The sequence below is a fragment of the Danio rerio genome, chromosome 18, assembly GCF_052040795.2.
Source record: "Danio rerio strain M-AB ecotype USA chromosome 18, GRCz13ab, whole genome shotgun sequence".
NCBI lineage: Eukaryota > Metazoa > Chordata > Actinopteri > Cypriniformes > Danionidae > Danio > Danio rerio.
Window position 1 is genome coordinate 29,480,455 of NC_141038.1, and position 25,504 is coordinate 29,505,958.

General features: G+C 38.3%; 2 protein-coding genes across 7 annotated transcripts in view; one reads left to right on the forward strand and one right to left on the reverse strand.

Moving 5' to 3' along the window:
- drc9 (dynein regulatory complex subunit 9) overlaps window positions 1-10,979 on the reverse strand; it is a 54,922-nt gene extending 43,943 nt beyond the window's left edge. For 4 of the 5 annotated variants that reach the window (XM_087291408.1, XM_087291407.1, XM_087291410.1 and 1 more), the window contains exon 1: window positions 10,734-10,979. In XM_087291408.1, the coding sequence (XP_087147534.1) occupies window positions 10,734-10,832 (99 nt within the window). In that variant the 5' untranslated portion in view covers window positions 10,833-10,979. The remainder of the gene's footprint in view (window positions 1-10,733) is intronic. The other variant, NM_001346240.1, reaches the window with a different exon arrangement.
- A 7,373-nt stretch (window positions 10,980-18,352) lies between these two features.
- Window positions 18,353-25,504, forward strand: part of hipk3b (homeodomain interacting protein kinase 3b) — a 97,042-nt gene continuing 89,890 nt past the window's right edge. For both annotated transcript variants that reach the window (XR_015514409.1, XM_087292502.1), the window contains exon 1: window positions 18,353-18,681. The gene's annotated coding sequence lies outside the window, so the exon portion shown is untranslated. The remainder of the gene's footprint in view (window positions 18,682-25,504) is intronic.

Genomic DNA, 25,504 nt, shown 5'->3' on the forward strand with positions numbered 1-25,504 from the left:
CAAATGAAAACCCATCCATCTCCCCCTCTCCTGACACTCCCACATAAACAGAGCTTGATACCAACTTTCCTGACTTTTTCCAAACTAGAGGTCTAAAACGGGGTTTTATGATCCTTTAAAGGCACAGGCAAGAAAAAACAGCTACAATGCGCTCAGTGCTTAAAACTCTAATGTTCTGAAAGGGGTAATAAATAATCTGATGAGTGTGAGCTGAAACTTCACAGACATACTCTAGAGACACAAAAGACTTATCTTAAATCTTAAAAAAGGATAAAATAGATGCCCTTTAAACTAAAAAGAAATCCACAAGTAAGCAAAACATATGCAATAACAGACTAAACAGAACTGATGGCAGTTGAATAACAGATTTATACAAAAAAAAAAAAATTCTGATGTATTTTTTTCATGTTTTCATCCCCAACATAACAAAATGGTACTACATTTGCCCAGAGTGTACTGTTGAGTTTTTTTTTTTTAATGTTTTTTAATCAAATCTTTTTCTCAAAATATGTGTCAAAATGCAATTTGTCACCAAAAGACATTCAGCTAGCTGAAACACAGAAAAAGCTATGGCCAAATTGAGACGCAAAATCACCCCAGAGGGGATGAAAACATCCCCAACAGTATAAGGGTTAGGGATTCAAAAAATTCTAACAAGGGAGAAGTTGCATGATGCTTAACATAGTCATCTTAGTATTAATTACCATGTTTGTAAACATTCAGGATGTGCGTAAAGCAAGGTTGCAGTAAAAATCGGGAGCACTAGCATTTACAGCATGGGAATGACATTCGATGTGGTACAAAGTTTGTTGCTGTCTTAATATTGATTACATATATTATTTACATAATACTTTCAGCGTATTATAACAGCTCGTCACCCAGTGATAAGCACAGCTATTCTGCAAAATTAACGTCGAAGTGAGCAGCGTTCGTCTGACAGGTCCATTTTCAATAGCATCCTCCCAATGAATATTAATGATTACCAAATTCAAAACTATGTAGGGCTAAAAACCGAGATTCTGCCTAGTCAAGGACAAGGAAAAAGAGACAGAGCTATACAAGGCCAGGGTAATCATCAACAAGCAGAACAACTGCATTCTGACAACGAACTGCACCTGACCGGCAAGGTATGTGAACACACACGTTTAGGTTTCGTTCTTAGAATTCAGTGTCCACAGTTTAATTCACCATATTTAACTATTATTGCTGAAATCATTGCTGCAATCAAAAACGAGAAATGTGTATGATTCAGCATAGCGTCAACTTACCTGATATGAAATGAGAATTGCAGAGTCCAGCATTTTTAATTAGGTCGTTACTTTATTCAGCTCCCTTTTAGACATCTACGTTAGGCATTAAAAGCAGTGTGGTGTACTGTAAAAGAATTTGGCATCCTATCGCACAACATGACATGTTTGCTATTGCAACCGGTCTCTTTTTGCAACCGGGATCCAATGTGACATTATGTGTGACGTAGGTTGGTAATTCCTCCATAGCAGAGGTGTCCAAACTTGGTCCTGGAGGGCCAATGTCCTGGAGAGTTTAGCTCCAACCCCAATCAAACACACCTGGCTTAGAATCAAGCTCTTACTAGATAAACTAGAAACTTCCTGGCAGGTGTGTTGAAGCAAGTTGGAGCTAAACTCAATAGGACAATGGCCCTTCAGGACCGAGTTTGGATAACCCTGCTCTATAGGATCATGGGTGTCAGGTGTACAAATTGCTGTCGCCTAATAGTTCTTCTTGATGTCACCAAACACCACTTCTCTGACTTCATTGCTGAGTTTATTGTTGACATAGTTATCATCACCATTCACTTCGATAAAGATGTCATCAGTAGCAAAGTATATGCTGTATAAAATTACACAGCATGCAACAAAAGCAGTGTTGAAGTCTGGGGTCTGAAAAGAGACCTCAAAAATAAATGAATAAAGAGCAGGTCATGCCAAAGGCTTTCTCAATCATGCATCTGGCCCTTGAATGATGCCTATGTTAGTGGACCTCAATTGTAGAGCCAATAGGCACACAGTAGGAGTTCATGATGTTAATGAGTGATGTCAGCAGGGTTGGTCTCCATCTTTAGATCCACCAATCCCCTTAGGTGGGTACTGCTGCCTACTATAAATGCTGCTATTTTTAAGGGCCCTCACATCATGGAGATATCCAGCAAAGATGCCCAAGAACCTTCTGTGGTTCCTTGCAGCCTGGAGTTGCAGTGAGTGAAATAATTTCTCCATTAATAGGCTGCATTAATGGCTGGGGGATTTATGCAGATGTGGCAGCCATCAATAGTTGTGACTGCCACGTGATAAGTGCTCATTGGGGATACTTACCTGGGCTACATATATGGGAGACCACAAATACATGCCCTGGCATACATCCGGCTGCATTTTGTGTGTACTACTAACGCTACGGGGCCGTTTTGGCACAGCCAGAAACTTCTGTTCCATTTTCCAATTTGCACTTAGACTTACAGCTTAGCTCTATATGGAAGACTTTTCTGGCATAATCAGTTTGCTCAGTAAAGCCTAGTTCACACTAGAGGATTTTAAGGTGATTTGAGCCCGATTTGGAAGTTAACGAGCTTCCCGACAGATCTGGCTGTAATCGGGAAGAAATCTGCGGGTGCACATGCATGCAGTCATTTTGACCAATATGGTAATTACAGGTAGAAATGCTCAGTTCTTTACTGTTTTGTAATAATAATAATAATAATAATAATAATAATAATAATAATAATAATAATAATAAAATGTTAGAAAAAAATACACTGATATTTAGAAAATGTCAAGGTGTTATAGATATGTTAGTTTTATTTTAAAGAGTTATAAAATTACAAAAATAAAAAAATAAAAACCTTGCAGATGAGCGATTAATCCGCTGATGCATCAGCTGATTGACAATGTTTTTAAATGCTTCCTTGAAAGCTTGAAATGCTGTCAATGATCTAATCAGCACACAAGCAGCCTATAGTGTTCAGCCTTTTTTGATGACTCCTCCCTCAAAATTTCATTGGCTCTGGTTTGGTAGCTTGAATGAGCTGTTGGGGAATGAGTTGTGGTCAGATCATGTAATGTGTGACCCCCCTCTTGTTGATCATTCACGTAGTGTTGCGTAGTGTGAACACCACAGCGATTAAACGACAAAATCAATTTATGTAGTGTGAACGGCACAGCGATCTGCAGATGTTTAAAATCCTGTAGTGTGAACTAGGCTTAACTCACCTTGTTCATTCATTCATTTTCTTTTCAGCTCAGTCCCTTTATTAATCTGGGGTCGCCGCAGAGGAATGAACCGCCAACTTATTCAGCATATGTTTTACGCAGCGGATGAGCTTCCAGCTGCAACCCATCACTGAGAAACAGCCTCATTTACATACATACACTACATACAATTTACCACCAGTGGAGAGCACCATTGTTGTGAAGTGCTTTGGGTGTATAGCCATACACAATAAAATGCACTATATCTACACATTACATTATCCATAGTTCTGAGAGTACTAAAAAAATCACACTTAAGTAAAAGTTATAATACTTGCCCAAAAATGTAATGCAAGTAGAGTAAAATTATCTGTTATAAATATTACTCAACTTTTTTTCACAATTGCTTTTGTGTCTTCTGCATGATATGATTTTTCTTTGTGTGATTTGATTGGATGGGAATCACAGGACTGATTGTTCTAACCAAACACCTTAGACAAGAGTAGAAAAAAAAGTAGTGAAAAAGTACAGATACTGCACAAAAACAGTATTTGAGTAAAAGTACATATTTTAAAACTACTTAGTAAAGTACAATTCCTGAAAGAATCTACTCAGTTACAGTAATTTGAGTATGCTGGATAAGTTGGCGGTTCTGTGGTAACCCTGGATAAATAAAGGGACTAAGCCGAAAAGAAAATGAATGAATGGCTTAAGTACTGAGGAAACATACTATTTAAAGTAAACTGAATTAATTGTGCGAAATCTGCCTTTTTAAGCACGTTACAACTAACCCTCTGTCTGTTAGATGGAGTAAATAGTAAAATTTTTACTTTTGGCAACACTGTTGGAAGCATTAAAAGTGTCCAAGACAATGTGTAAAATCTTTACAAGCATTGGTCCACAAACTATTTAGATGAATGTCACTGATGAGAAGATGACGGATGTTTACTGTATGATGACCGAAATGGCCTTAAACACCCAGCAGGGACAAGATGTCAATATAACGTCAGATTGACATTGTACCCTAACGTCATGCGGCCATTGCATTTTGTTTGGAAATGAAAATCAGGTTGACGTCAGAACTCAATATCAGGCCAACCTTAATGTCCAACGACCAACCTAAAACCAACCAAATATCAACGTCTAATAATGTTACAGCTTAATATTATTAGACATTACCACTATGACATCTATCAGACTGTAACGGGGAGACTGACACGGAGGGATCCATTTTGCAGTATTTATTAAGTCACACTTAAACATCAACAACTCGCACGGCTGTGCGGACATACAACATACACATCAAAGGAGGTTTAGCAGATAACAGACGCAGAGTGATTACCAGGCTTGGGTCAGAGGCAGGCAGCGTGATTCAGAGTCCGTGTAACAGGCTTTGGTCGAGGGCAGGCAGCGAGAATCAGAGTCCGAGGAAACAGGCTTTGGTCGAGGGCAGGCAGAAGACAGAGCAGAGTCGTGAAACGGGCTGAAGTGGTAAACGGGAGATCAGGCAGGATAGAACGCTCAGAAATGCTGGCCGGGGCTAAACAAGACTTCGCACTGAAGTGTGTGTGTGAGCTGCTTATATGTGGTACGTGGGTCATTAGTGGAATGGAGAACAGGTGTGCTGGGATCAGGGTGAATGGATGACGTAATGGTTAGAAGTCCGGAGATGGTGACCTCTGCTGGTCAGCGAGGGGAATGACTGGGACCGAGTCGGTGACAGAGCCCCCCCCCAACGAACGGCTCCTGAAGTGAGGCAATTCTCGACGCCGGGGTCTTCCACGGGGGCGAGGGGCCGGCATCTCCGGATGTTGTGAGTGGAACTCTTCCAGTAGTGTGGTGTCTAGGATGTCTTTGCGGTTAATCCAAGATCTCTCCTCCAGGCCGTACCCCTCCCAATCAACGAGATATTGGAGTTGTCCACCCCGGCGTCTGGATCTCAGGATTTCGTGGATCTGGTAGGCCTCCTCACAATCGATCATGAGAGGCGGGGGACCCTGTTCACCGGCTGCCACCTCCCTATCCGCCTCGGCTGGACCAGCAGCAGGCTTGAGCAGAGAGACATGGAAAGTGGGAGAAATACGAAAATGATTAGGGAGTGTCAGTCTGAACGAAACAGGAGATATTTGTCTTTCAATTTGGAACGGACCCACGTACCTGGGACTGAGCTTCTTGCAGGGCAGTTTGAGGCGTAAGTCACGGGTGGAAAGCCATACCCATTGTCCTGGGGAATACATGGGACCAGAACGTCGGTGTCGATCGGCTTGTTCCTTGAAACGCCGTACGGCGTGAGAGAGGTGAGTGTGAGCTGCGTTCCAGACCTCTTCGCAGTTTTTAAACCAGGTATCCACAGCGGGGAGTTCAGAGGTCTCGCCGGACCAGGGAAAGAGAGGAGGTTGGAAGCCCAGTACGCATTGAAATGGAGTTAATCCAGTGGATGCCTTTCTTAGGGAATTTTGAGCATATTCTGTCCACATGAGAAATTTAGCCCATTCACTCTGGTTAGAGTGACAATATGTGCGGAGGAATCTGCCAATTTCCTGGTTCAAGCACTCTGTCTGCCCGTTGGATTGGGGATGATAGCCGGATGTTAGGCTGATATTAACCTGGAGATTTTTGAAGAATGCTGACCAGAGTCGGGATGTAAACTGGGGACCTCTATCCGAGACGATGTCTTCGGGGAGACCATAGTACCGGAACACATACTCACAGAGTAACTCGACTGTTTCCATGGCTGTAGGCAGTTTGGGTATGGGAATGAGACGGCAGGATTTAGAAAATCGATCTATTACTGTGAGGATAGTGGTTTTGCCTTGTGATATGGGTAGGTCGGTGACGAAGTCGATGGCGATGTGTGACCAGGGACGGTGTGGCACCTCCAGGGGTTGGAGTAATCCAGCTGGACGGTGACGGAAGTGTTTAGACATTTGGCAGGGTGAGCATTTATTGATGAAGTTGATGACGTCTTTGTTTATGGATGACCACCAATAGCGGGATTGAATCAATTGTACAGTGGCTGTGCTGCCTGGATGACCGGAACTGGGGTGGTCATGTATCTCGGAGATGAGCTTTTCTCGAAGTGACGGAGAAACAAAGATCTTGTCTTCAGGACAGGATTGTGGTGTGGGACTGGTTTCGGCGGCTTGAAGGATTTCATGTTCGATGTCCCACTGGATAGGAGCGACAATGAGAGGATCTTTGATTATGGGTTCATCATTGTATTCGGAGGTTTCATCGTCTGAGAGGCGGGAAAGAGCATCTGCTTTGATGTTTTTTGAGCCAGGGATGTAGGTGACTTGGAAGTCGAATCTAGTGAAAAACAGAGCCCATCGAGCCTGTCTAGGATTCAGACGTTTACAGGAGCGGATATATTCCAGGTTTTTGTGATCGGTGATGACAGTGAAGGGATGTTTGGCGCCTTCAAGCCAGTGTCTCCATTCTTCTAGCGCGGCTTTCATGGCGAGGAGTTCTCGGTTTCCCACATCGTAGTTCCGTTCAGCGGAGTTGAGTTTGCGAGAATAGAAGGCACAGGGATGGAGCTTCTTCGTAACTAGTGATCTTTGGGACAGGATGGCTCCAATTCCAGTGTTGGATGCGTCAATTTGAACTACAAAGGGTTGCTCGGGATCAGGATGACGCAGAATGGGTGCACTGGAGAAGCGGGTTTTGAGCTGAGTAAACGCTCGGACAGCGTCTGGGTTCCATTTGAGGCGAGCGTTGTTAGCTTTTACCATGGCGGTAAGTGGAGCAGCGACTGAACTGAAGTTTCTTATGAAGCGCCTGTAGAAGTTAGCAAAGCCCAGGAATCGTTGAAGTTGTCTTATGGTTTCGGGTTGTGGCCATTGTGTCACGGAGTCGACCTTTTGCTGGTCCATGGCCACGCCTTCGGGACTGATGATGTAACCCAAGAACGAAATGCAGGTCTGATGGAATTCGCACTTGGAGATCTTTGCATATAGCTGGTTTTGAATGAGGTGTTCGAGCACTGCCCTGACGTGCTGAATATGCTCAGATAGCGAATTTGAGTAGACCAGGATGTCGTCAATATACACTATGACCCATTTGTTGAGCATGTCTCTAAATACCTCATTTACAAAAGCCTGGAACACGGAAGGACTGTTTGCTAGGCCGAAGGGCATAACGAGGTATTCATAGTGGCCGTCGATTGTAGAGAACCCGGTTTTCCACTCGTCTCCCTGTCGTATGCGGATGAGGTTATATGCACTACGGAGGTCCAACTTAGTGAAATACTGGGCGGATCGGAGTTGCTCAAGGGCGGCTGGAACCAATGGCAAGGGGTAGCGGTATTTGACTGTGATCTCATTTAAGCCTCGGTAATCAATGCATGGGCGTAAGCTGCCATCCTTCTTCTTGACGAAGAAAAAGCCTGCTGAAGCGGGTGAGGTAGATGGTCGGATAAAGCCCTTTTCTAGCTCCTCAGAGATGTAATTCTTCATAGCTTCAGTTTCAGGTTGAGAGAGGGGGAAGATGCGGCCACGAGGGGGCGTGGTGCCTGGTAGTAGTTCGATGGCACAGTCATTTTCACGATGTGGAGGGAGCTTGGTAGCCTTCTGTTTGTTAAATGCCTCAGTTAAATCATGATAAGCATCAGGAACATGACAGAGTTCAGGGTCTTCTGTGTTGGTAATTGTGTTGATCTGGACAGGGGAAACAGAATGCAGACATTGGGTAAAGCATTGATTGCTCCATTTTGTGATCTCACCAGTTCTCCAGGAGACTTGAGGGTCATGTTGTTGTAGCCATGGTAACCCAAGAATTACAGAGTGCTTGGGGGACTCGATGGCAAGAAGGGAAATCTCTTCTTCATGGAGAGAGCCTGTTTGAAGAGAGATTGGTTGAGTCTGGAATTTTATGTGTCCCTCTCCCAAAGGGCGCCCGTCTACAGCAGTGATGGCGATGGAGGAATCACAGGAGGTTAAGGGAATGGAGTGAGTGGTGGCAAACGTGTAATCAATAAAGTTGCCAGCGGCTCCTGAATCGATCATGGCCATAGTCTCAATTTCATCTCCATTGTTTCTCAGAATGACAGGCAAATTCATAACATTATTAGTGGTAGTGAACATAGTGGTTGCACTCACCGAGACGGTTTTAGGGAGAGGCTTGTGGGGACATAAAACCTTCGTATGACCTGGAAGTCCGCAATAAATGCACAGGTGATTTCTTCTCCGTCGTTCTCGCTCCTCTGGGTTCAGGCGGGTTCTACCCAATTGCATGGGTTCAGCGGAGGTCTCAGGGGATACAGGACTGGAAGCAATTGAGCACAGTGGATTGCGAGTGCGGAGGAGAGTGTCTAACCTTATAGAAAGTTTGATTAGTTGATCCAGTGTTTTTCCCTCGTCACGACATGCCATCTCTTTCTGCAATTCTGGTTTTAAAGCCGTTCTGTAGAGCGTGGTAAGCGGATCATCAGCCCAGCCAGTTTGCGCTGCCAAGGTGCGGAACTGCAGTGCGAACTCAGCTGCGGAGCGATCTCCCTGTTGGATGCACAGTAGCTCCTCGCCAGCGTTGCGACCACCCTCCGGATGATCAAACACAGTGCAGAAACGTTTGAGAAAGTCATTAAACGAGGGAAATATCGGGGTACTGTCTGGCCAAACTGCAGTAGCCCAGTCTAGCGCTTTTACAGTGAGCAGTGAGCACACAAAAGCAATTTTCCCATTCTCGTCCTTAAACAGATGGGGCTGTTGGGCGATAAACAGTTTACATTGCAGTAGGAAGCCTTTACATTTTGCTGGGTTACCTGAGAACTTGTCAGGGAATGCCAATCGAACTCCGGAAGTCATCGGGGGTTGTGCAACAACAAGTGGACTTGGAGAGTAGTTGGCGGTGGGTTGCGCAGTGGCAGCAGCTTGCAGGTTTTGTAGGGATTTCACCAGTTCGTCTGTTAACTGAGTTAGATGTGTTAGTTGTTGTTGGTAAGTAGACAATACCTGAGCTTGTGCTGTGACTTCGTGAGACAAAACCTGGATGGCTGCGGGATCCGTGTTGGGCGAAGTCTTCTGTAACGGGGAGACTGACATGGAGGGATCCATTTTGCAGTATTTATTAAGTCACACTTAAACATCAACAACTCGCACGGCTGTGCGGACATACAACATACACATCAAAGGAGGTTTAGCAGATAACAGACGCAGAGTGATTACCAGGCTTGGGTCAGAGGCAGGCAGCGTGATTCAGAGTCCATGTAACAGGCTTTGGTCGAGGGCAGGCAGCGAGAATCAGAGTCCGAGGAAACAGGCTTTGGTCGAGGGCAGGCAGAAGACAGAGCAGAGTCGTGAAACGGGCTGAAGTGGTAAACGGGAGATCAGGCAGGATAGAACGCTCAGAAATGCTGGCCGGGGCTAAACAAGACTTCGCACTGAAGTGTGTGTGTGAGCTGCTTATATGTGGTACGTGGGTCATTAGTGGAATGGAGAACAGGTGTGCTGGGATCAGGGTGAATGGATGACGTAATGGTTAGAAGTCCGGAGATGGTGACCTCTGCTGGTCAGCGAGGGGAATGACTGGGACCGAGTCGGTGACACAGACGTTGGATTTTGGTTGCCATACCTGATGAATAAATGTCAGTATTTGACGTTAATATGACTTTGGTTTAAGATGTTGGCTCAGCTGTGGATTTTGGTCTCTTTCTAACAAGCTACAATCGATAAAATATCAACGTCATTTGACGTCATTATTGGATATCAAAATAACGTCCTTAGACACTGGCAAGACATAGAATTTTGGTCACCTGACATCACAACCTAAATCAAACATAATATAATTTTTTTATGACGTTGTGGGCATACTGGACAATAACTATGCACTACAGAATGTCACATTTAAACACATGCACAAATTACATGTACACGCATTAGCTTTTTACAGCACTATATATATATACATATAATTTTTTTGATTTTTTTTTAACACACACGCCTCACCTAGAAATGAGCACTGGTTAAATGATCACCAGTGCTACCTCCTCATAATGTGCTATATATATATATATATATATATATATATATATATATATATATATATATATATATATATGAGAGTTTAGTATGTTTGGGAGTTTAGTCTTCATAAGACTTTGTAGAAATTCTGTTAATTAAACTGCACAACCCAAAAGAAACAATGATAATCAAACGGATATGAGTCGGCTAACTATTGAATTGATTTTATTTTATTTGACATTTTTGCATTATGAGAAAAAAGTGTCGTTATGGATGTGACAGCTGTGAATTTGACCAATTATTTGACCAAAACCAAAAAGTGTTACTTTGTGCCCCGCTCTACCCTACTAAAAATAATTTCATGACTTGAAACTGTTTAAAATAATGTTTAACGCAACAACATCATATAATAGCCTATCAACCAACAAATCCTAACTTTGTTTAATTCACCAATAATTATTGGCCATGACACTAAATATAAAACATAATTTAACAAGCATATCGGGCATAACCGAGCAAATGTAGCAGGAAGCAGATTACTAAATGTCCTAAATTTGATGTTGTTACTCACAGTCTCCGCTCCGGGGCGTATAATATTTCCTAACACTGACAGCTGATCAGCGCAATCCTGCAGCAAAGCACACGCTCTGAGCTCCTCCACGGACGTCATACTGCTGATTTGGGCTATATAGAAATTTAGATAAATATATAAATAAAATTAAAAGGTTTCTTTCTTTTAATCCTTCTAAACAAAGAGGCAAATCAGCCGTGAAGAAGACGCTACACGTGCAGCTGTAGCAACAGCGTCCGTCGTCATGACAGCACGTCTTGTACACACAGATCCGCTCCGTTTGCTGGCTGTTCTTACAACAGACTGAATTAATTTACGTTCATGAACATCATGTTTTGACCAGTTTTCCATGCATTTTTTGTCTGCTAGAAGGTGGTTTATTGACAAAACTGACTTATTTTGACATTTTGACTTATTTTGTTTTTCTTTATCTTAAACATGCTGTTCATTGGTAATGTTCAGGACTTCTAGGTATTTTTATAGGTAACCCTTTTAAGATTTATAATCAGTAGATTTGTCTACAATACTCAGTTTTGGGCTGCACGGTGGCACAGTGGGTAGTTCGCCTCACAGCGAGAAGTTTGTTTGTTCGAGCTTCGGCTGGGTCAGTTGGCGTTTCTATGTGGAGTTTGCATGTTCTCCCTGTGTTTTCGTAAGTGTGTTTTTTGGGTGCTCCGGGTTCCCCCATAAGTCCAAAAACATGTGGTATGGGGAGAGCGGGGGACGTGTAACACTTTTTGGTTTTGGCCAAATATAAAATATATGGTTAGACAAACCATATTTTTAACCAACAACACACAAGCCTCTCCTACAAATGAGCACTGGTTGTATGATCGCCGGACGTATGTGCATTGCCAAAAGTGCCAGGAGTAAAAAATACTATTTACCCCACCTGTGGGGCAAGTTGTGACAGACAGAGTTTTAGTTGTAACATATGCTTATAAAGACATATTTAGTATTGCAGGTTTCAATGCTGGTTTTGCTGGTATGGATGCTTGTTTTGCTGATCTCGATGCTGGTCTTGCTGAAACCAACATTGAGACCAGCAAAATCAGTATTGAAACCAGCAAAACCAGCATCGAGACCAGCATTAAAACCAGCAAGACCAGCATGAAAACCAGCGAGACCAGCAAAACCAGCATTGAAACCAGCAAGACCAGCATCGAGACCAGCAAAACCAGCATCGAGACTGGCAAGACCAGCATCGAGACCAGCAAAACTAGCATTGAAACAAGCAATACCAGCATTAAACCCAGCAAGACCAGGATCGAGACCAGCAAAAACCAGCATTAAAAACACCAAGAGCAGCATCGAGACCAGCAAAACCAGCATTAAAACCAGCAATACCAGCATCGAGACCAGTAAAAACCAGCATTGAAACCAGCAAGACCAGCATTAAAATCAGCAAGACCTGCATACCAGCAACAATACATACCTTACCAGTATGCTAGGTTTTTTTTTGTTTTTTTTTTTATAGCAGGGATAGTGTAAGGCTGCGTTTTAGCTGGATTAGCTTGTCGGCTGGTCATTATAACTACAATTTTTAAAGTAGGCTACCAAAATATTTGCTAAAGATTTAGAATAAAGAAATATGAATAAATATTTATTTTTAATATTCAAATTTATTACATCATATTTCATTATAATTTTTTAAAAATCTGTTAAAGTTTTAAACAAAAACTGTTGTCTATTGTCACTTATGTAACAAATTGGCCAGCACATTCAACTTTCCTCAGTCAGAATTTGGCTGTTTGAAAAATAAAAAGATAAAATATAATAATAATAAAAGGGTTTCATGATTTGTCTTGCCTCTCTTGTAAAAAGTACATGTGATTAAAAATTAATGGATAGCCAAATTAGTATTTTAGTGCTTTGGCTATTTTTATTTCAAGAATATTTGTTACAAGATTCAGAATAAAAGTTACAAGTAAAATGTTTTCTCTATTTAAAAACAATCCAGTAGTAAAGGATGACTTCTCTTATGTCAGATTGTGTTTTCTTGCACAGCTGGATGTTGAAAAATAATAGTTTGCCTTGAACAAAACTGATTAGCTGAAGTCACACTGATGTGACGGTCAACAGAGGATTCCACTTAGTCTTAAAGCCTTTTTCAATTGGTTATTTTTTTTTTTTTAGAATTTATGATGGTGAAGCAGTCAAAATAGGACAAATGAGCTCATTGGACAAACTAACTTTGGACCTTTGTCATTGAGGAGGGTCTTTCTAACCACCAAATAACCCCCTGGCCATGGAGCTGTACTTCTATCACTGTTTCATTACTCATTTAAGCTTACCCCCAAAACCGGATTAAAACCAGCAAGACAAGCATTGAGACCAAAACCAGCATTGAAACCAGCTAGACCAGTATTGAAACCAGCAAGACCAGCATCAAAACATAGAGTATATGCTGTTTTTTTGTATTTTGTTTTTCTTGTTTATTTTTAAGCAGGGAAGGTGTAAGGCAGAGTTTCTCAACCACGTTCCTAGAGGACCACCAGCACTGCATGTTTTGAATGTCGCCTTTGTCTGTCACACCCATTACAGGTGTAGTCTCTGCTAATGAGCTGATGATCTGAATCAGGTGTGTTTGGTTAAGGAGAGGTGGAAAATGCAGAGCTGGTGGTCCTAGGAACGTGGTTGAGAAACACTGATGTAAGTTTTGTTTTCTTCCTAAATTGTGGACCTTTTTGGAGTTATCTGCCTCGTTTTTTTTAAATACTGCATTTTAGCTGTATTAGCTTGCCGGCTGATCATCATAGCCACACTATTTAACGTAGAGCTACCAAAGTATTTCCCAAAGATTTAGAATAAAGAAATATGAATTTAGGGCAGTACAGTGGTGCAGTGGGTAGCACAATAGAACAAAATTATAGTAAACGAGCTTTGTGAGTTGTCAGTAAAAAAGTACATTTGATTGAAAATGAATGGATACCAGCACTAGCCAAATTAGTATTCAAATTCATTTTTAATTTGGGCCCCTTTTGGTGCACAGCTGGATGTTGGACTCATGAAAAATAATAGTTTGCCTTGAACAAAAACTGATTAGCTGAAGTCATACTAATGTGACAGTCAACAGAGATTTACGCTTAGTCTTAAAGACGTTTTCAATGGGTTATTTTCACAATTTATGATGGTGAAGCAGTCAAAATTAGACAAGTAAGCTCATGGGACAAACTCTGGACCTTTGCCATTGAGAGGCGTTTTTCGAACCACACAATAATAACCCCCTGCGGACTGTACTTCTATCTCCTGTTCCTTTACACTGAAAATCTTACTGTTTTCTTCAAACCTCAAACTTAAAGGTACTGTACCTTTAAGTAATGTACCTTTAAACTTAAATACTGCAGTTGACCATAAAATTAGGCTACATTTCATTTTTAAGCCTACTCAGCCTCCACTTGTTCCAAACCTAGTTCAACTTTATCGTCTTAACACAAAGGAAGATTTACTGAAAAAATGTTTGGGGGAAATAAAACAGCCACTTCCATACTATTTAGTTCCTACAATGGGAGTCTGAACTGATAGTGAGAAAATTTTTAGTTTATGGAGCCATATCCCATTAAAATATTAGCTTTCGTGTATGTTACTTTTTCTAAACAGCAGAGGGCAGCAGAACGCGGGATAATGCTCCGCGCATGTCAGGCTGTACTAACAGAACGCAGAGTAGTCTACTTCAATAGATAACACGTAGAGCACGTGCGGCAGGATTAAACCACAACACTTAAATGTCCCTCTACAATTGCAAATGCCTGTAACAAATGTCTTAAGTATTTACAAAGCCTCCAGACTGACTGACAGGCCAGTAGGATATAAATGGTGAGAGCTCAGACAGTCGCACACACACACACCTGTTGGCAGAGCAGCTGGAAATGGGCTTTTGCCTCACCACATTCAGGGCAAACAGATGACCATAATTAACTGAAACCAGGTTAACAGCATGAGGCTAAACGGTGGACGGAGAATCACGTGACTAGTTTAAAAATGATTAATCCCTAACCACAACGTGAGAATAGGAATACAGTCTTTCTAAACAAGCACTGTAGAAAGAATTAAGTATGAAAAAAATATGTGATGCTTAATTATTTAAAATGTGGACTTGTATTTTTAAATACTTTAGATTCTATAAATAAAACTACTTGCAGGTTTACTAATATATGTATGTATGTATATATATATATATATATATATATATATATATATATATATATATATATATATATATATATATATATATATATATATATATATATAATTTTACCAAAAGTGGGGTGAAAATATATACATTCAACCCCATTATTATTATTATTATTATACCCCCCCCCCCAAAAAAAAAAAAAAAGAATAAATAAATGTTTTTTTTTTTCATCTTAATAGACAATAAAGAGAAAAATAAATAAACTTTTTCTGAAATATTTGGAGTAAACTATATAATTAGTGTATTTTAAAATGTATTATTTACAATTTGTATTATAACTTCATTAAGTATTTTACGTTCATGCATTACAATTGTGTAATCACCATAATCATATATTTAACAGGGTAACAGGCTGGACATTGCAATAAGAACTAAGGCAACTTGTTTGCCACACCCTCACTCAGTTATGAACAACAAAATGAGGTAACTGAATTATCAAGAGGAAAAAAGCATCCTTTGTCTCATCTAAGACATCACATCAGTTGTCAAAAAATCCAAATGATTAACAAAAAACATGTACAATTTCATGCAAATAGTACAGTAAAAACTGAAATTGTTATAGTTAGGAAAATATATAAAAGATTTAAAAAAGTGTACAAAATATAATGTTTTTAGGGCAACAAAGCTCAACAAGGCATCCCAAATGACGTGACAGGCAACATTCTGCCTTACCCGCCCACCTCCAAACACTACTCCAGTCAGGCACACCTCGCAAAATGGCTAGTAACGTTGATGTAATCCTCCTATATAACCAACAGCGGGTCTGACGTTTGAAAGCACTTTGGTTTCCCTGTAAGTTATGAGGGTGATGGCAAGAGAGTGGTGGATAAAAAACAATGACATCTGCTATGACAGTAAGCTATTTTAGCAATAATATTTGAGCATGTCAATTTATTTACACTGACATCACGGAATCAGTAACTGGAATTAGCCGAAAACTGGAAACACGCGCACTACATGCAATTATCCATGCAACATTCAGACAGGAAATTACTACATATACAAACAGAGCAAAACAAATCACCGAGGCGATCGATACATTTATAGCTGTAGCAATGACACTTTAATCGGTAGTGGAAATTTCGGTTTGAAGAACATCTTACAAGTAATAGAGCCCCGTTACATTATTCCTTCATAAGCCCATTTCAGTCAGATAATTCCTGCTTTCAGGTCCACTAAAATAGCAGGTGACAGTCAAATCAAGCAGATCTGTGCTGTCTGAAGAAAAGGTGGACACTCATCTTTCTAAAATAAAAAAGTACATAAAAATTGATTGAAACTGAGTTCTATAAAAAAAAAAAACTAAATTGTTCTTTTCTATTTGTTTAACTACTACAATATTACATTTATTTTTTATAAGTAGCCTTTTGATTTTGAGTAAAAAGAAGGATTTGTTTTATTTGCTGCTAAGCAGAAAGCCCAGAAGTATAGCTCTATCACTGTTTAAAGTAAAAGAAAAAAAGATCATACTTTAATGATGTTAGTTTTAAAACAATAAAAAAAAATCAGAGAAATCCTCTAGGTTTTTCATTTTTTTGCTGTGTTAAAAACATAATGAACTGTGACACCACTGTGTCGTATCGAACAGAACCATGATCTTTGTGAAACGTTACATCCCTAATATATATATATATATATATATATATATATATATATATATATATATATATATATATATATATATATATATATATATATATTTTTTTTTTTTTTTTTTTTTTTCTCAAAAATAAATGTTTATTTTTTGCTTCAATACAAAATATAGAGAAACGTAAATAAACTTTTTCTGAAATATTTGTGGTGAACTATATAATTAGTGTATTTTAAAATGTATTATTTACAAATTGTATTATAACTTTATTAAGTATTTTACGTTTATGCATTACAGTCGTGTGATCACCACAAACATATATGATTAACAAAAAGACACACCAATAAAAAAAACTCAGCCATTATAGGTTAAAGGTAAACAAGTTATTTTAATCTTTAATCGAGTGGTTGGGTTTGTTCATATTTTACCCAAATATGAGTTGAAAGTATTTTTATACTTTTCAGATGTTCAAGTATAAACATTACAGCTGTAAAAGCTAAACAGTTCTTTCAACACTTACTGTATGTCATTGTAGCACTTTTCCACTGAGTAATTTAGAAACCACCTCCCCTACCGCCTGACATCCTCTTACCAGAGACAATGCAGAAGGGACTAAAAACCCCAGCTGGTCAAACAGAGCTGACCAAATTGCTTGAGCGGTGTTTCTTATGCGCATCCACAAACAAGTAGCATTCAACTAAACAAACTGAAGTACCTCATTGTTAAAGGTTGCCGCTGTTCTGTCTCTTTTCAGCTGCTTTAAACTTACAAAAAATGTGTCAACGACAGGTTTATGCTAATTAGTATCTTTAGTGAATGCAGTAAAACAGTATCCAGTGTAATCCAGCTTACTGTAGGTCAGTAACAATCAGATAAACAGCATCTCTTCTGTGGGCGGCTGACATTTGGAGATGACAAAACACAAGCACTCAGGCAGACAACTGAGGTTAATTCAGCATGAACCACTTAAACACAGGTTACGGTGATTTTTAAAGATTATCATTTTAAAATCTTCATGATTCAACATGTACTATATTGTATTGACCACCACTGCTTTTTTATGTCATGTACTAATTTACATTTTTTATTTATTATCTGTGTTTAGCCTACACACATGCACATCACATTTTCATGCTTCAAGGGAGGTTCTTATAAACATAATCACATTTATATCGTAAGGACTGTATTTTGTGTGCTATTCCCAACCCTTTCCATAAACCCAACCCTCACAGAAAACATTCTGCACTTTTACATTTATCAAAATGGTTCATTCTGGATTATTTACGAGCCTCTTTCCTCATGGTTGGCCAAAAAAAATCCCCACAAGCCTACATAATCCTACATTATAACTATACTTGTGGACATTTTGTATGAACACCAGTTGAACGCACACACACACACACACACACACACACACACATATATATATATATATATATATATATATATATAAGTTGGCGGTTCATTCTGCTGTGGAAACCCCTGGTTATTAAAGGGACTAAGCTGAAATAAAGTGAATAAATTAATACATTTCATTTCTTTTTCTAGCACTATGAGGTTTGCGTTCTGCAAGTTGCATTTGTGTACGTGAAATTTACATAATAATAGTACAAAAACTAACTTGACTAACGTCAAAGAGCATGGAATCACCATTCTAAGCTCTTTGCTAACGTTACTGTGTGTTGTGTATTGCGGTAACTATGGCTACCACTGTTTTCTTTTTTTCTTTTTTTAACAGGGTTGCCGTCACGTCTGAATCGACTGTTCTGTCTCGTCGCTCGATTAGTTCAGCCTGACGCAGTGTCATAAGCAGCAAACATTCCTCGCGCAGCTGAGAGTGAGTGAGCGAGCGAGTGAGTGCAGAGGGACATGACATCGACTGTCAGAGCTGCTCTTCCCCGCACACAACATGGGCTCCACCGCCCATACCACCAAAACCAGAGCTCAAGCATCAACGCAATGTCCCGGACTCGGTTCTGTGTCGTGAATAGCGCGTATTGTTAGGCTATTTGAGGTGTAAAGATGTGGGTGATGGTGCTGTGGACTCAGGACAAGATGGCAGCAGTATGAGAAACACACATCAACATGCTGTGAGTTCAGTTGAAGTGTGTAAAATGATCGGAGAAGACCTGGATTATATCTACTGTTACTCCGTGTGAAAGGTGAGACTTTTGCATTTTGAGCGATTGTGATTTGTTGTTTATCGCGGAGGCTTTCTGGAAGATGAAAACAAAAAACGGATGACCACATCGGTTGTGTGTCAAATCCTAGTGAGTTGCCTACTAAGGAAACAGGTTAGGGTGTTGGGGATGTTCGATGCAAACGTTGATTGTGAACAAACTAATGTTTTTTAATTATGCATGAAGTCCACACGAATGCCTTGTCAAGGTAACGTAATCATATCACCAGTGTTGAGATATTCATTTGAGGCAGGAGTCTAGCTCTTTTATGTTACCATTTAAATGGGAAGTTCGTAGCCTATGTGTATAATTTCTTGCTTTAATTATTAATGGAACATTGCATCATTTGGTCTTACGTCACTAAATGAGGAAAAGGTAGCTAGTTGGATGATAACAATAGGTTTGTGCGTCAAATTTTTCAGTTTAAAAGGAAAATTTCTTTTAGAGGAAAGTTTTACTGGAGGATAGAGGTAAAGTTGGTTTTATATTCGTTTATTCAGACATTCATCTTAATAATATAATTTCAGAAAATAATTCTTTGCAAATTCTAAATAGGGAAATCATATTAGCAAATGACTATCAAAGTACAACATTGTTCACAGTGAATTAGATAGTGTTATTGATTTTTAGAAGTTATACTTGTAAAAGTAACACAGTAATCAATACAGAGACTGCTAAATGAATGAATGTGTGAATAAAAAAAACAAATTTACCTCTGGAGACTGGAATAGAAAATACATAAATATTGCATTTTTAACAAGGCAAAAGAAATACATTTTAAAAATCTACCTAAAATTTATCCGGTTAATTTTAGTATTTTTGAATTTTGGACTTTAACAGCTTCTGTTCTATCTGCAAACGAGCAGAGGAGACATCAGTACAGATTTGACATTTGCCGTAAAATCTCAAAACATAAATTGACAGTGAGAGTATATGTTAACATTATATTGAAACGTCTCTTTATATTTTCCAAAACAACTAACCACAGAGTTATGGGATCACAAAAAATATCAGTCTGAAACCATATTTTATATTTTAAACGAGGAAAATCAAAAATGCGTTATGGATGTGACGAAAAAACTCTGCAAGTTTACAGCAACATACTTTGTAGAAATTCTACGACAAAATTTTGCCTGCAAAATAAGTGATTGACAGGTGGTAATTTGTGTAACGTATCTTTATTTATTTATGGTTTAGTTATGGGTAAAACAAGACCATGCGGTTCAGTTAGTTGAAATGGTAGGCTACAAATAATTAATTCACCGTCGGCAATAACGACGATCCATACTATGGTCGACATCGCACATACCTAAATTGTGTATTTTAAGTGTTTCTTTTTAAAATTTGTTTTTATCTATGTCTGTGAATAGTTTATTACGTTTTATTCAGATGCACTTTTCTATAGAATCATCTCAACCTAAATCTAAAATCATTTATCCTTTTCAAGTAGAGATATTAAAGTCATCTGCTGAAATGGTAATCATTTTGCAGTATACATCACAGAAATGTTGTGTTGATTTTTCCAATATCGTGCAGCTCTACTTCAAATGTTGACTTCTGTATAACGAAAGGTATAGTATAGATATCATACTATAATTCTATTATTTATTCATTATTTATTTATTATTTATATTAATCAATTACCTATTATTTCAATGCCGTTTAAGAAAGCTTTAGTGTTAGCTAGCTCACAGATGGAATATTTGTTGATTGGATTGATCCAAACAATCATAACCATACTAAAGTCTGCACAAGACAAATACAGAAACAAGCACATTAAGGGAGGGGTTTATTTCAGCTATAAATATCTTGATGAGACGCGGAAAAAAACAAAAAACAAATAGGAGAATAAATGAAACTAAGTAAGGAGAGAAGATAATTGAGTTTGGAGAGAAAGCTCTAGTCAACAACCGAGTGCATTAGGAGACTTTTTAAAAGTGCTAATTGAGGTTGTTTTGAGGCAGCATGCGTCTGCAGTGGAATAGGTCAAGTGTTAAATAAAAATAGACTCATTTACTATGCATGAGAAAAACTCATGTGGGGTGTTAACATTACCCGTTGTGCTTTGTCAGTATTTTTAAGATCTGATTAAACAGAGTTGCTTATCTTCTTGATGAAAACACTTTTTAACTTAATAGTAAAATGTGAAGAGATGGCTTTAGTTTTAGATTTGAATGTATGCTACAATGGTGTTTTTTGGGGCTTGGAAATGCAAACTTTGTGGCAAGTGAAAGTTTAAGAACTTAATTGTTGCCACAAACTACATCAAATGTGATTTTGGTGGTTTAATATTTGTTGATACTCTAATTGCAGACTGTATTAGATGCTAATCGAACAAAATGCTAATCGATTAGCATATTAGCTTTAGACGGCAGGGGAGGGACTGTGTTTCAAAGCCACGCCTCCTGAAATCGTGAACGTGCGCACCGCGACACGACAGCAGACAACCCACTGGTTCATGTCATTCGCAAGTTAGAAGTGCATGTGGTGGTTGGCCCGGTGGGGTGCAGGAATTTCACTTATTACTATGCCACACTTTCATGCTATTTCAGAGCGAATATTTAGAGTAGCGGTGATCAATATCACAGGCTGTCATTGTTCAGAAATAAACCAATGTGAAAATAAAAGCAACTTCTGCTCAGTATAGCAGGTTAGGCAGTATAGCGGTATTTACCAATCTTTAAACTAAATATAAATCTACATTATCGATGCTGTAAAAGGCCCTTACGAAATTGACAATAGTCTCATCAATGATTCACCGGAGTATTTCAGTGACTGAACAACACGTCTGTGCATATAACATTAACCGATTTGTAACAACATCTGCATCAGCTCTGTGACTAAAAGATTTTAAAACAGAACATTACCTGTCTAACAGAAATACTTGAACCGTAGTATCGTCCTTCCTCCAGGATGCAAAAATAACTCCAATGTTGATTCAGAAGTTAAAAGAATTTCAACTCAGCATTTGGTTTTGCCGCAACTGTGACTGTCTTGTGTGCACGTGACGTGAACACGTGGCGCTCATGCAGGGCGGGCACACGATAATGGCGGATATGCGTGAACGGAGATGCGCAAAAGCCCAAATCTGCATTTGTTATTACAGTTTGAGCTACCTATCAGAATTATGGGAGTTGTTGGCCCAACAATATTTAATTGGATAAATATTTTTTAGTTTTGAGTTCAAATCAGTTTTTATAATAGAACCTTCAGTAAATTTTGAGTTAGTGACACTCATTTTATTTGATAAAGTTGACTGTTGGGTTTACAGTGTAGTACGGTGTTTCCCAAAACCTTTGTTAGGCAATTAAAATAGGAAGCTGTTCTTCGAAGCATTTCAGCTATCCAGTGTTTCCCAAATCCATCATTCCATAAGCATTCACAAAGACCATCCAGGGTTTCTGCAGGCTTTACCTAGTAAAATTTAAGACTTAAGACATTTTTAAGACCATTATGAACAAAATTTTAGACCTACAATAGGCTAAATGCTATAATTGTAACAGTTTAACTGACTCACAAATTGATACTATTACTGAAACTAATCTCACGATTCATCATTCATTTTTTTCAAAATAAAAGCTTTTCTAGACTCTTTATTATAAACAAACTAAAACTGACTGTGCAGCTACATTACAAATTCAAAATGAATACAAAATCAAAAATGCACAATACAAATTAAAGAAGGCCCTTTAATACAAGCAAACAAAAAACTAAAACTGCTGGGATTATACACTTTTACAAGAAATATCAGAATAGCTATGTTTTCTGGTATAAGCTGAGGTCTTTGAAAAAAAAACAAAAAAAAAACGCTTTCACTGGGGACTGAGATGGCTGGTGTGGAGAGGAAAGGCTTTCCTAAACCAGAGAGCAGTGTGAGAGGTGGTCAATAGGCCTTCTGCTCCGCGGGACTGGCCAGTGGCATAAAAACTGTTTATAATATATGATAAAATAAGCAAATTATTAAAATTATGCATAAACTAAATAAAAAAGAGAGGGGAAAAAGGAACAGTCTAATACCTGGTTCTGTAACAACACTTTCTCTTTTAGTCAGAAAACATCTTTACACTTTCGTTATAAACGCTGATGCACTGTGTGGTCTCCTAGCACTCGTCAGTGCAAGCAGAGCTAGCAATCCTCCGGTCAGCGTGGTTTTGCCTTTTAATAGCTTTTTGCGTATAGACATGCAAGTAACAGTCTTTTTGCAGTATTTGCACAGAGATTACACTTCACTGCTGTCATTTTAGTCTACTGCTCCACCTCTTGCTCGCCGCTAATGTGCAGCAGTGAGTTTGCACTCCCTCTGTTCATATTTGAATCGATTTTTAACCGATTCATGGTGAAGTGTTACATCCCGACTATTTTCTTTAAATATCCCATTTAGAAAAGGTTTTTACTTGATAATATAATCATTTAGTTTGAATATAGTTTTTTTATTAGTTTTTAAATATATTCATTCACAAACCCTATAACCCCTACCAGTGATAGAACAAAACATATCTGTCAATGACTTTAGTCTACAATAATAATAATCATAATAATAAATAATAATAATAATAATAATAATCATAATAATAATCATAATAATAATCATAATTTAATAATGTAAAATACAAGTAAGGTCAGCATCCTCAGCAGTAAATACATGGAGAAATTTTAAGCAAATTTTACTGTAAGGAAAGTAATTAAATGCTATTTTTAAACTAAAAATGGTCACACTTTACAATAAGGTTCATTAGTTAATGTTAATTAATGCATTTACTAACATGAACAAACAATAAACAATACATTTACTACTGTATTTGTTCATGTTAGTTAACGTTAGTTAATGAAAATACAGTAGTTCATTGTTAGTTCATGTTAACTCATGGTGCATTAACTAATGTTAACAAGCATGGACTTGGATGCTAATAATGCATTAGAAAATGTTCAATTATGATTAATAAATGCTGTACATGTGTTGTTCATGATTAGTTCATGTTAGTAAATGCATTAACTAATGAACCTTATTGTAAAGTGTTACCCTAAAAATGTTATTGAGATGGATTGTTGGTGATTGTATGGGTGTTAATGGCCAGATTGTGTAGCTATACATGAACAAAGGAATATTAAGGCCTGTTAAAAAAAAGATTAAGATCTACAACACATTTCTGTAGATTTTAAGACTTTTTAAGGGCTAAAATTTAGCTTTTGAAATTTAAGACTTTTTACGACCCCACGGACACCCTGCGCATCACAAGTTCTTGTTGTAGCTTGTGATAGTGTTTGAAACATTTCTTTATGAAGTTTATGATTTTTTGATGCAAGTTTTGCTCGAGATTTACATGGTTTTGCCTAACAGATGTCACTAGGATGCACTATTTTGTGAAAATAAGTGATGTCATGAACAGACAACCAAAGCAGTAATAGCAGACTACACATGGACATTTGAGCTGCTCAAGAGTGACATCATTACCAACTACTGTCTTGGCGTTCATAATAGTGTTTTTCATTCTTGCAGACCTGTGTGATGTGGGATCTGTTTAACAGCGCTACCGTCTGTCCTAAAACTTTTTCTAAAAGACAAAGGAAAAGCCTTTTCTTTTTTTATTACCTTGTTGTCTTAAAAACAAATACCCTGCATTTCTGAATAATCTCTTGCCAGTTCATTCAGTAATGAAAATGCTGAACTGGGGACACTGGAGCAATAGTTCCTGCCAAAAATAAAAAACTTTTTCTTATCCTCAAGTTTTCCAAAGTGTATCAAGTTAATTCTCCTGCTGAAAGCACATTGTTTTAAAGAATGAGGGTAACCAAAGGAAGTCAGTTGGAACTAGTTATTGTTTAGTTACCCGCATTCTTCAACATATGTCTTTTTACATTTATCGGAAGAATAAATCAGTTCATATGGGTTTAGAACATTTGATAGTGAGTAATTATGGCAGAAGTTTCACTGTGTGTGAACCATATCTTTTAAAGAATAGTTCTCCCAAAAATGAAAGTTCTGTCATCATTTACTCATCCTCCAAACCTGTTTGATTTTCTTTCTTCTGTTGATCACAAAAGGAAGATATACTGAAGAATATTTGGACAAAAGCATCTGTAATTTTTATAATAGTTAAATTTTTTTGTTCGTACTTTGGATGTCAATGACTATTTTGTTTTGTGTTCAACAGAAGACAGTAGGGATGCACCAAAATCAAAATGCTGGGCCGTAAACAAAACCAAAAAATTTGTATGTACTTAGTTAAAAATCTGAAAATGAAACCACAAAAAGTTTTAAAATAAATAATTACAAATTATTTTATTGAATAAAGTAATACATATTTTTTCTAAATTTACATTCAAAACAAATTATACTGATTAAAATTTCAATGAGCGCTACAGCAAGAATCACAAATTATTACACTACAAATAAATGTTCTGGTTGTGCGTTATTTGAGTGAGCTTTACTTTTCTAGTGAGCATATACAGTGTGCTTATACTTGAGCATAATATACACAAAGCAGAATGTTAAGCAGTTTTTAACTTTGACCATGGTCCATGTGCAAGCTACTCGATGTTTTGCACTTTGGTCAGCACAGCACTAAACGGCCAGGCATTAAAACAAATGGGTTTTGTAGCGCAGAACTTTCTAAGGCCTGTGTGAAAGCTGCTTCTCTCTGTGCAGTAACTACTGCTTAAGGAAGTGTGAAAAGAATGTTGAACAATGGCCGAAAAAGTCAGTGGATGCATTTAAAGAAAGTCATTCAAAATTTGCTTAGAACCACTTGACAAAGTGAATGGTAAGTATTTTATTATTATTATTATTATTATTATTATTATTTGA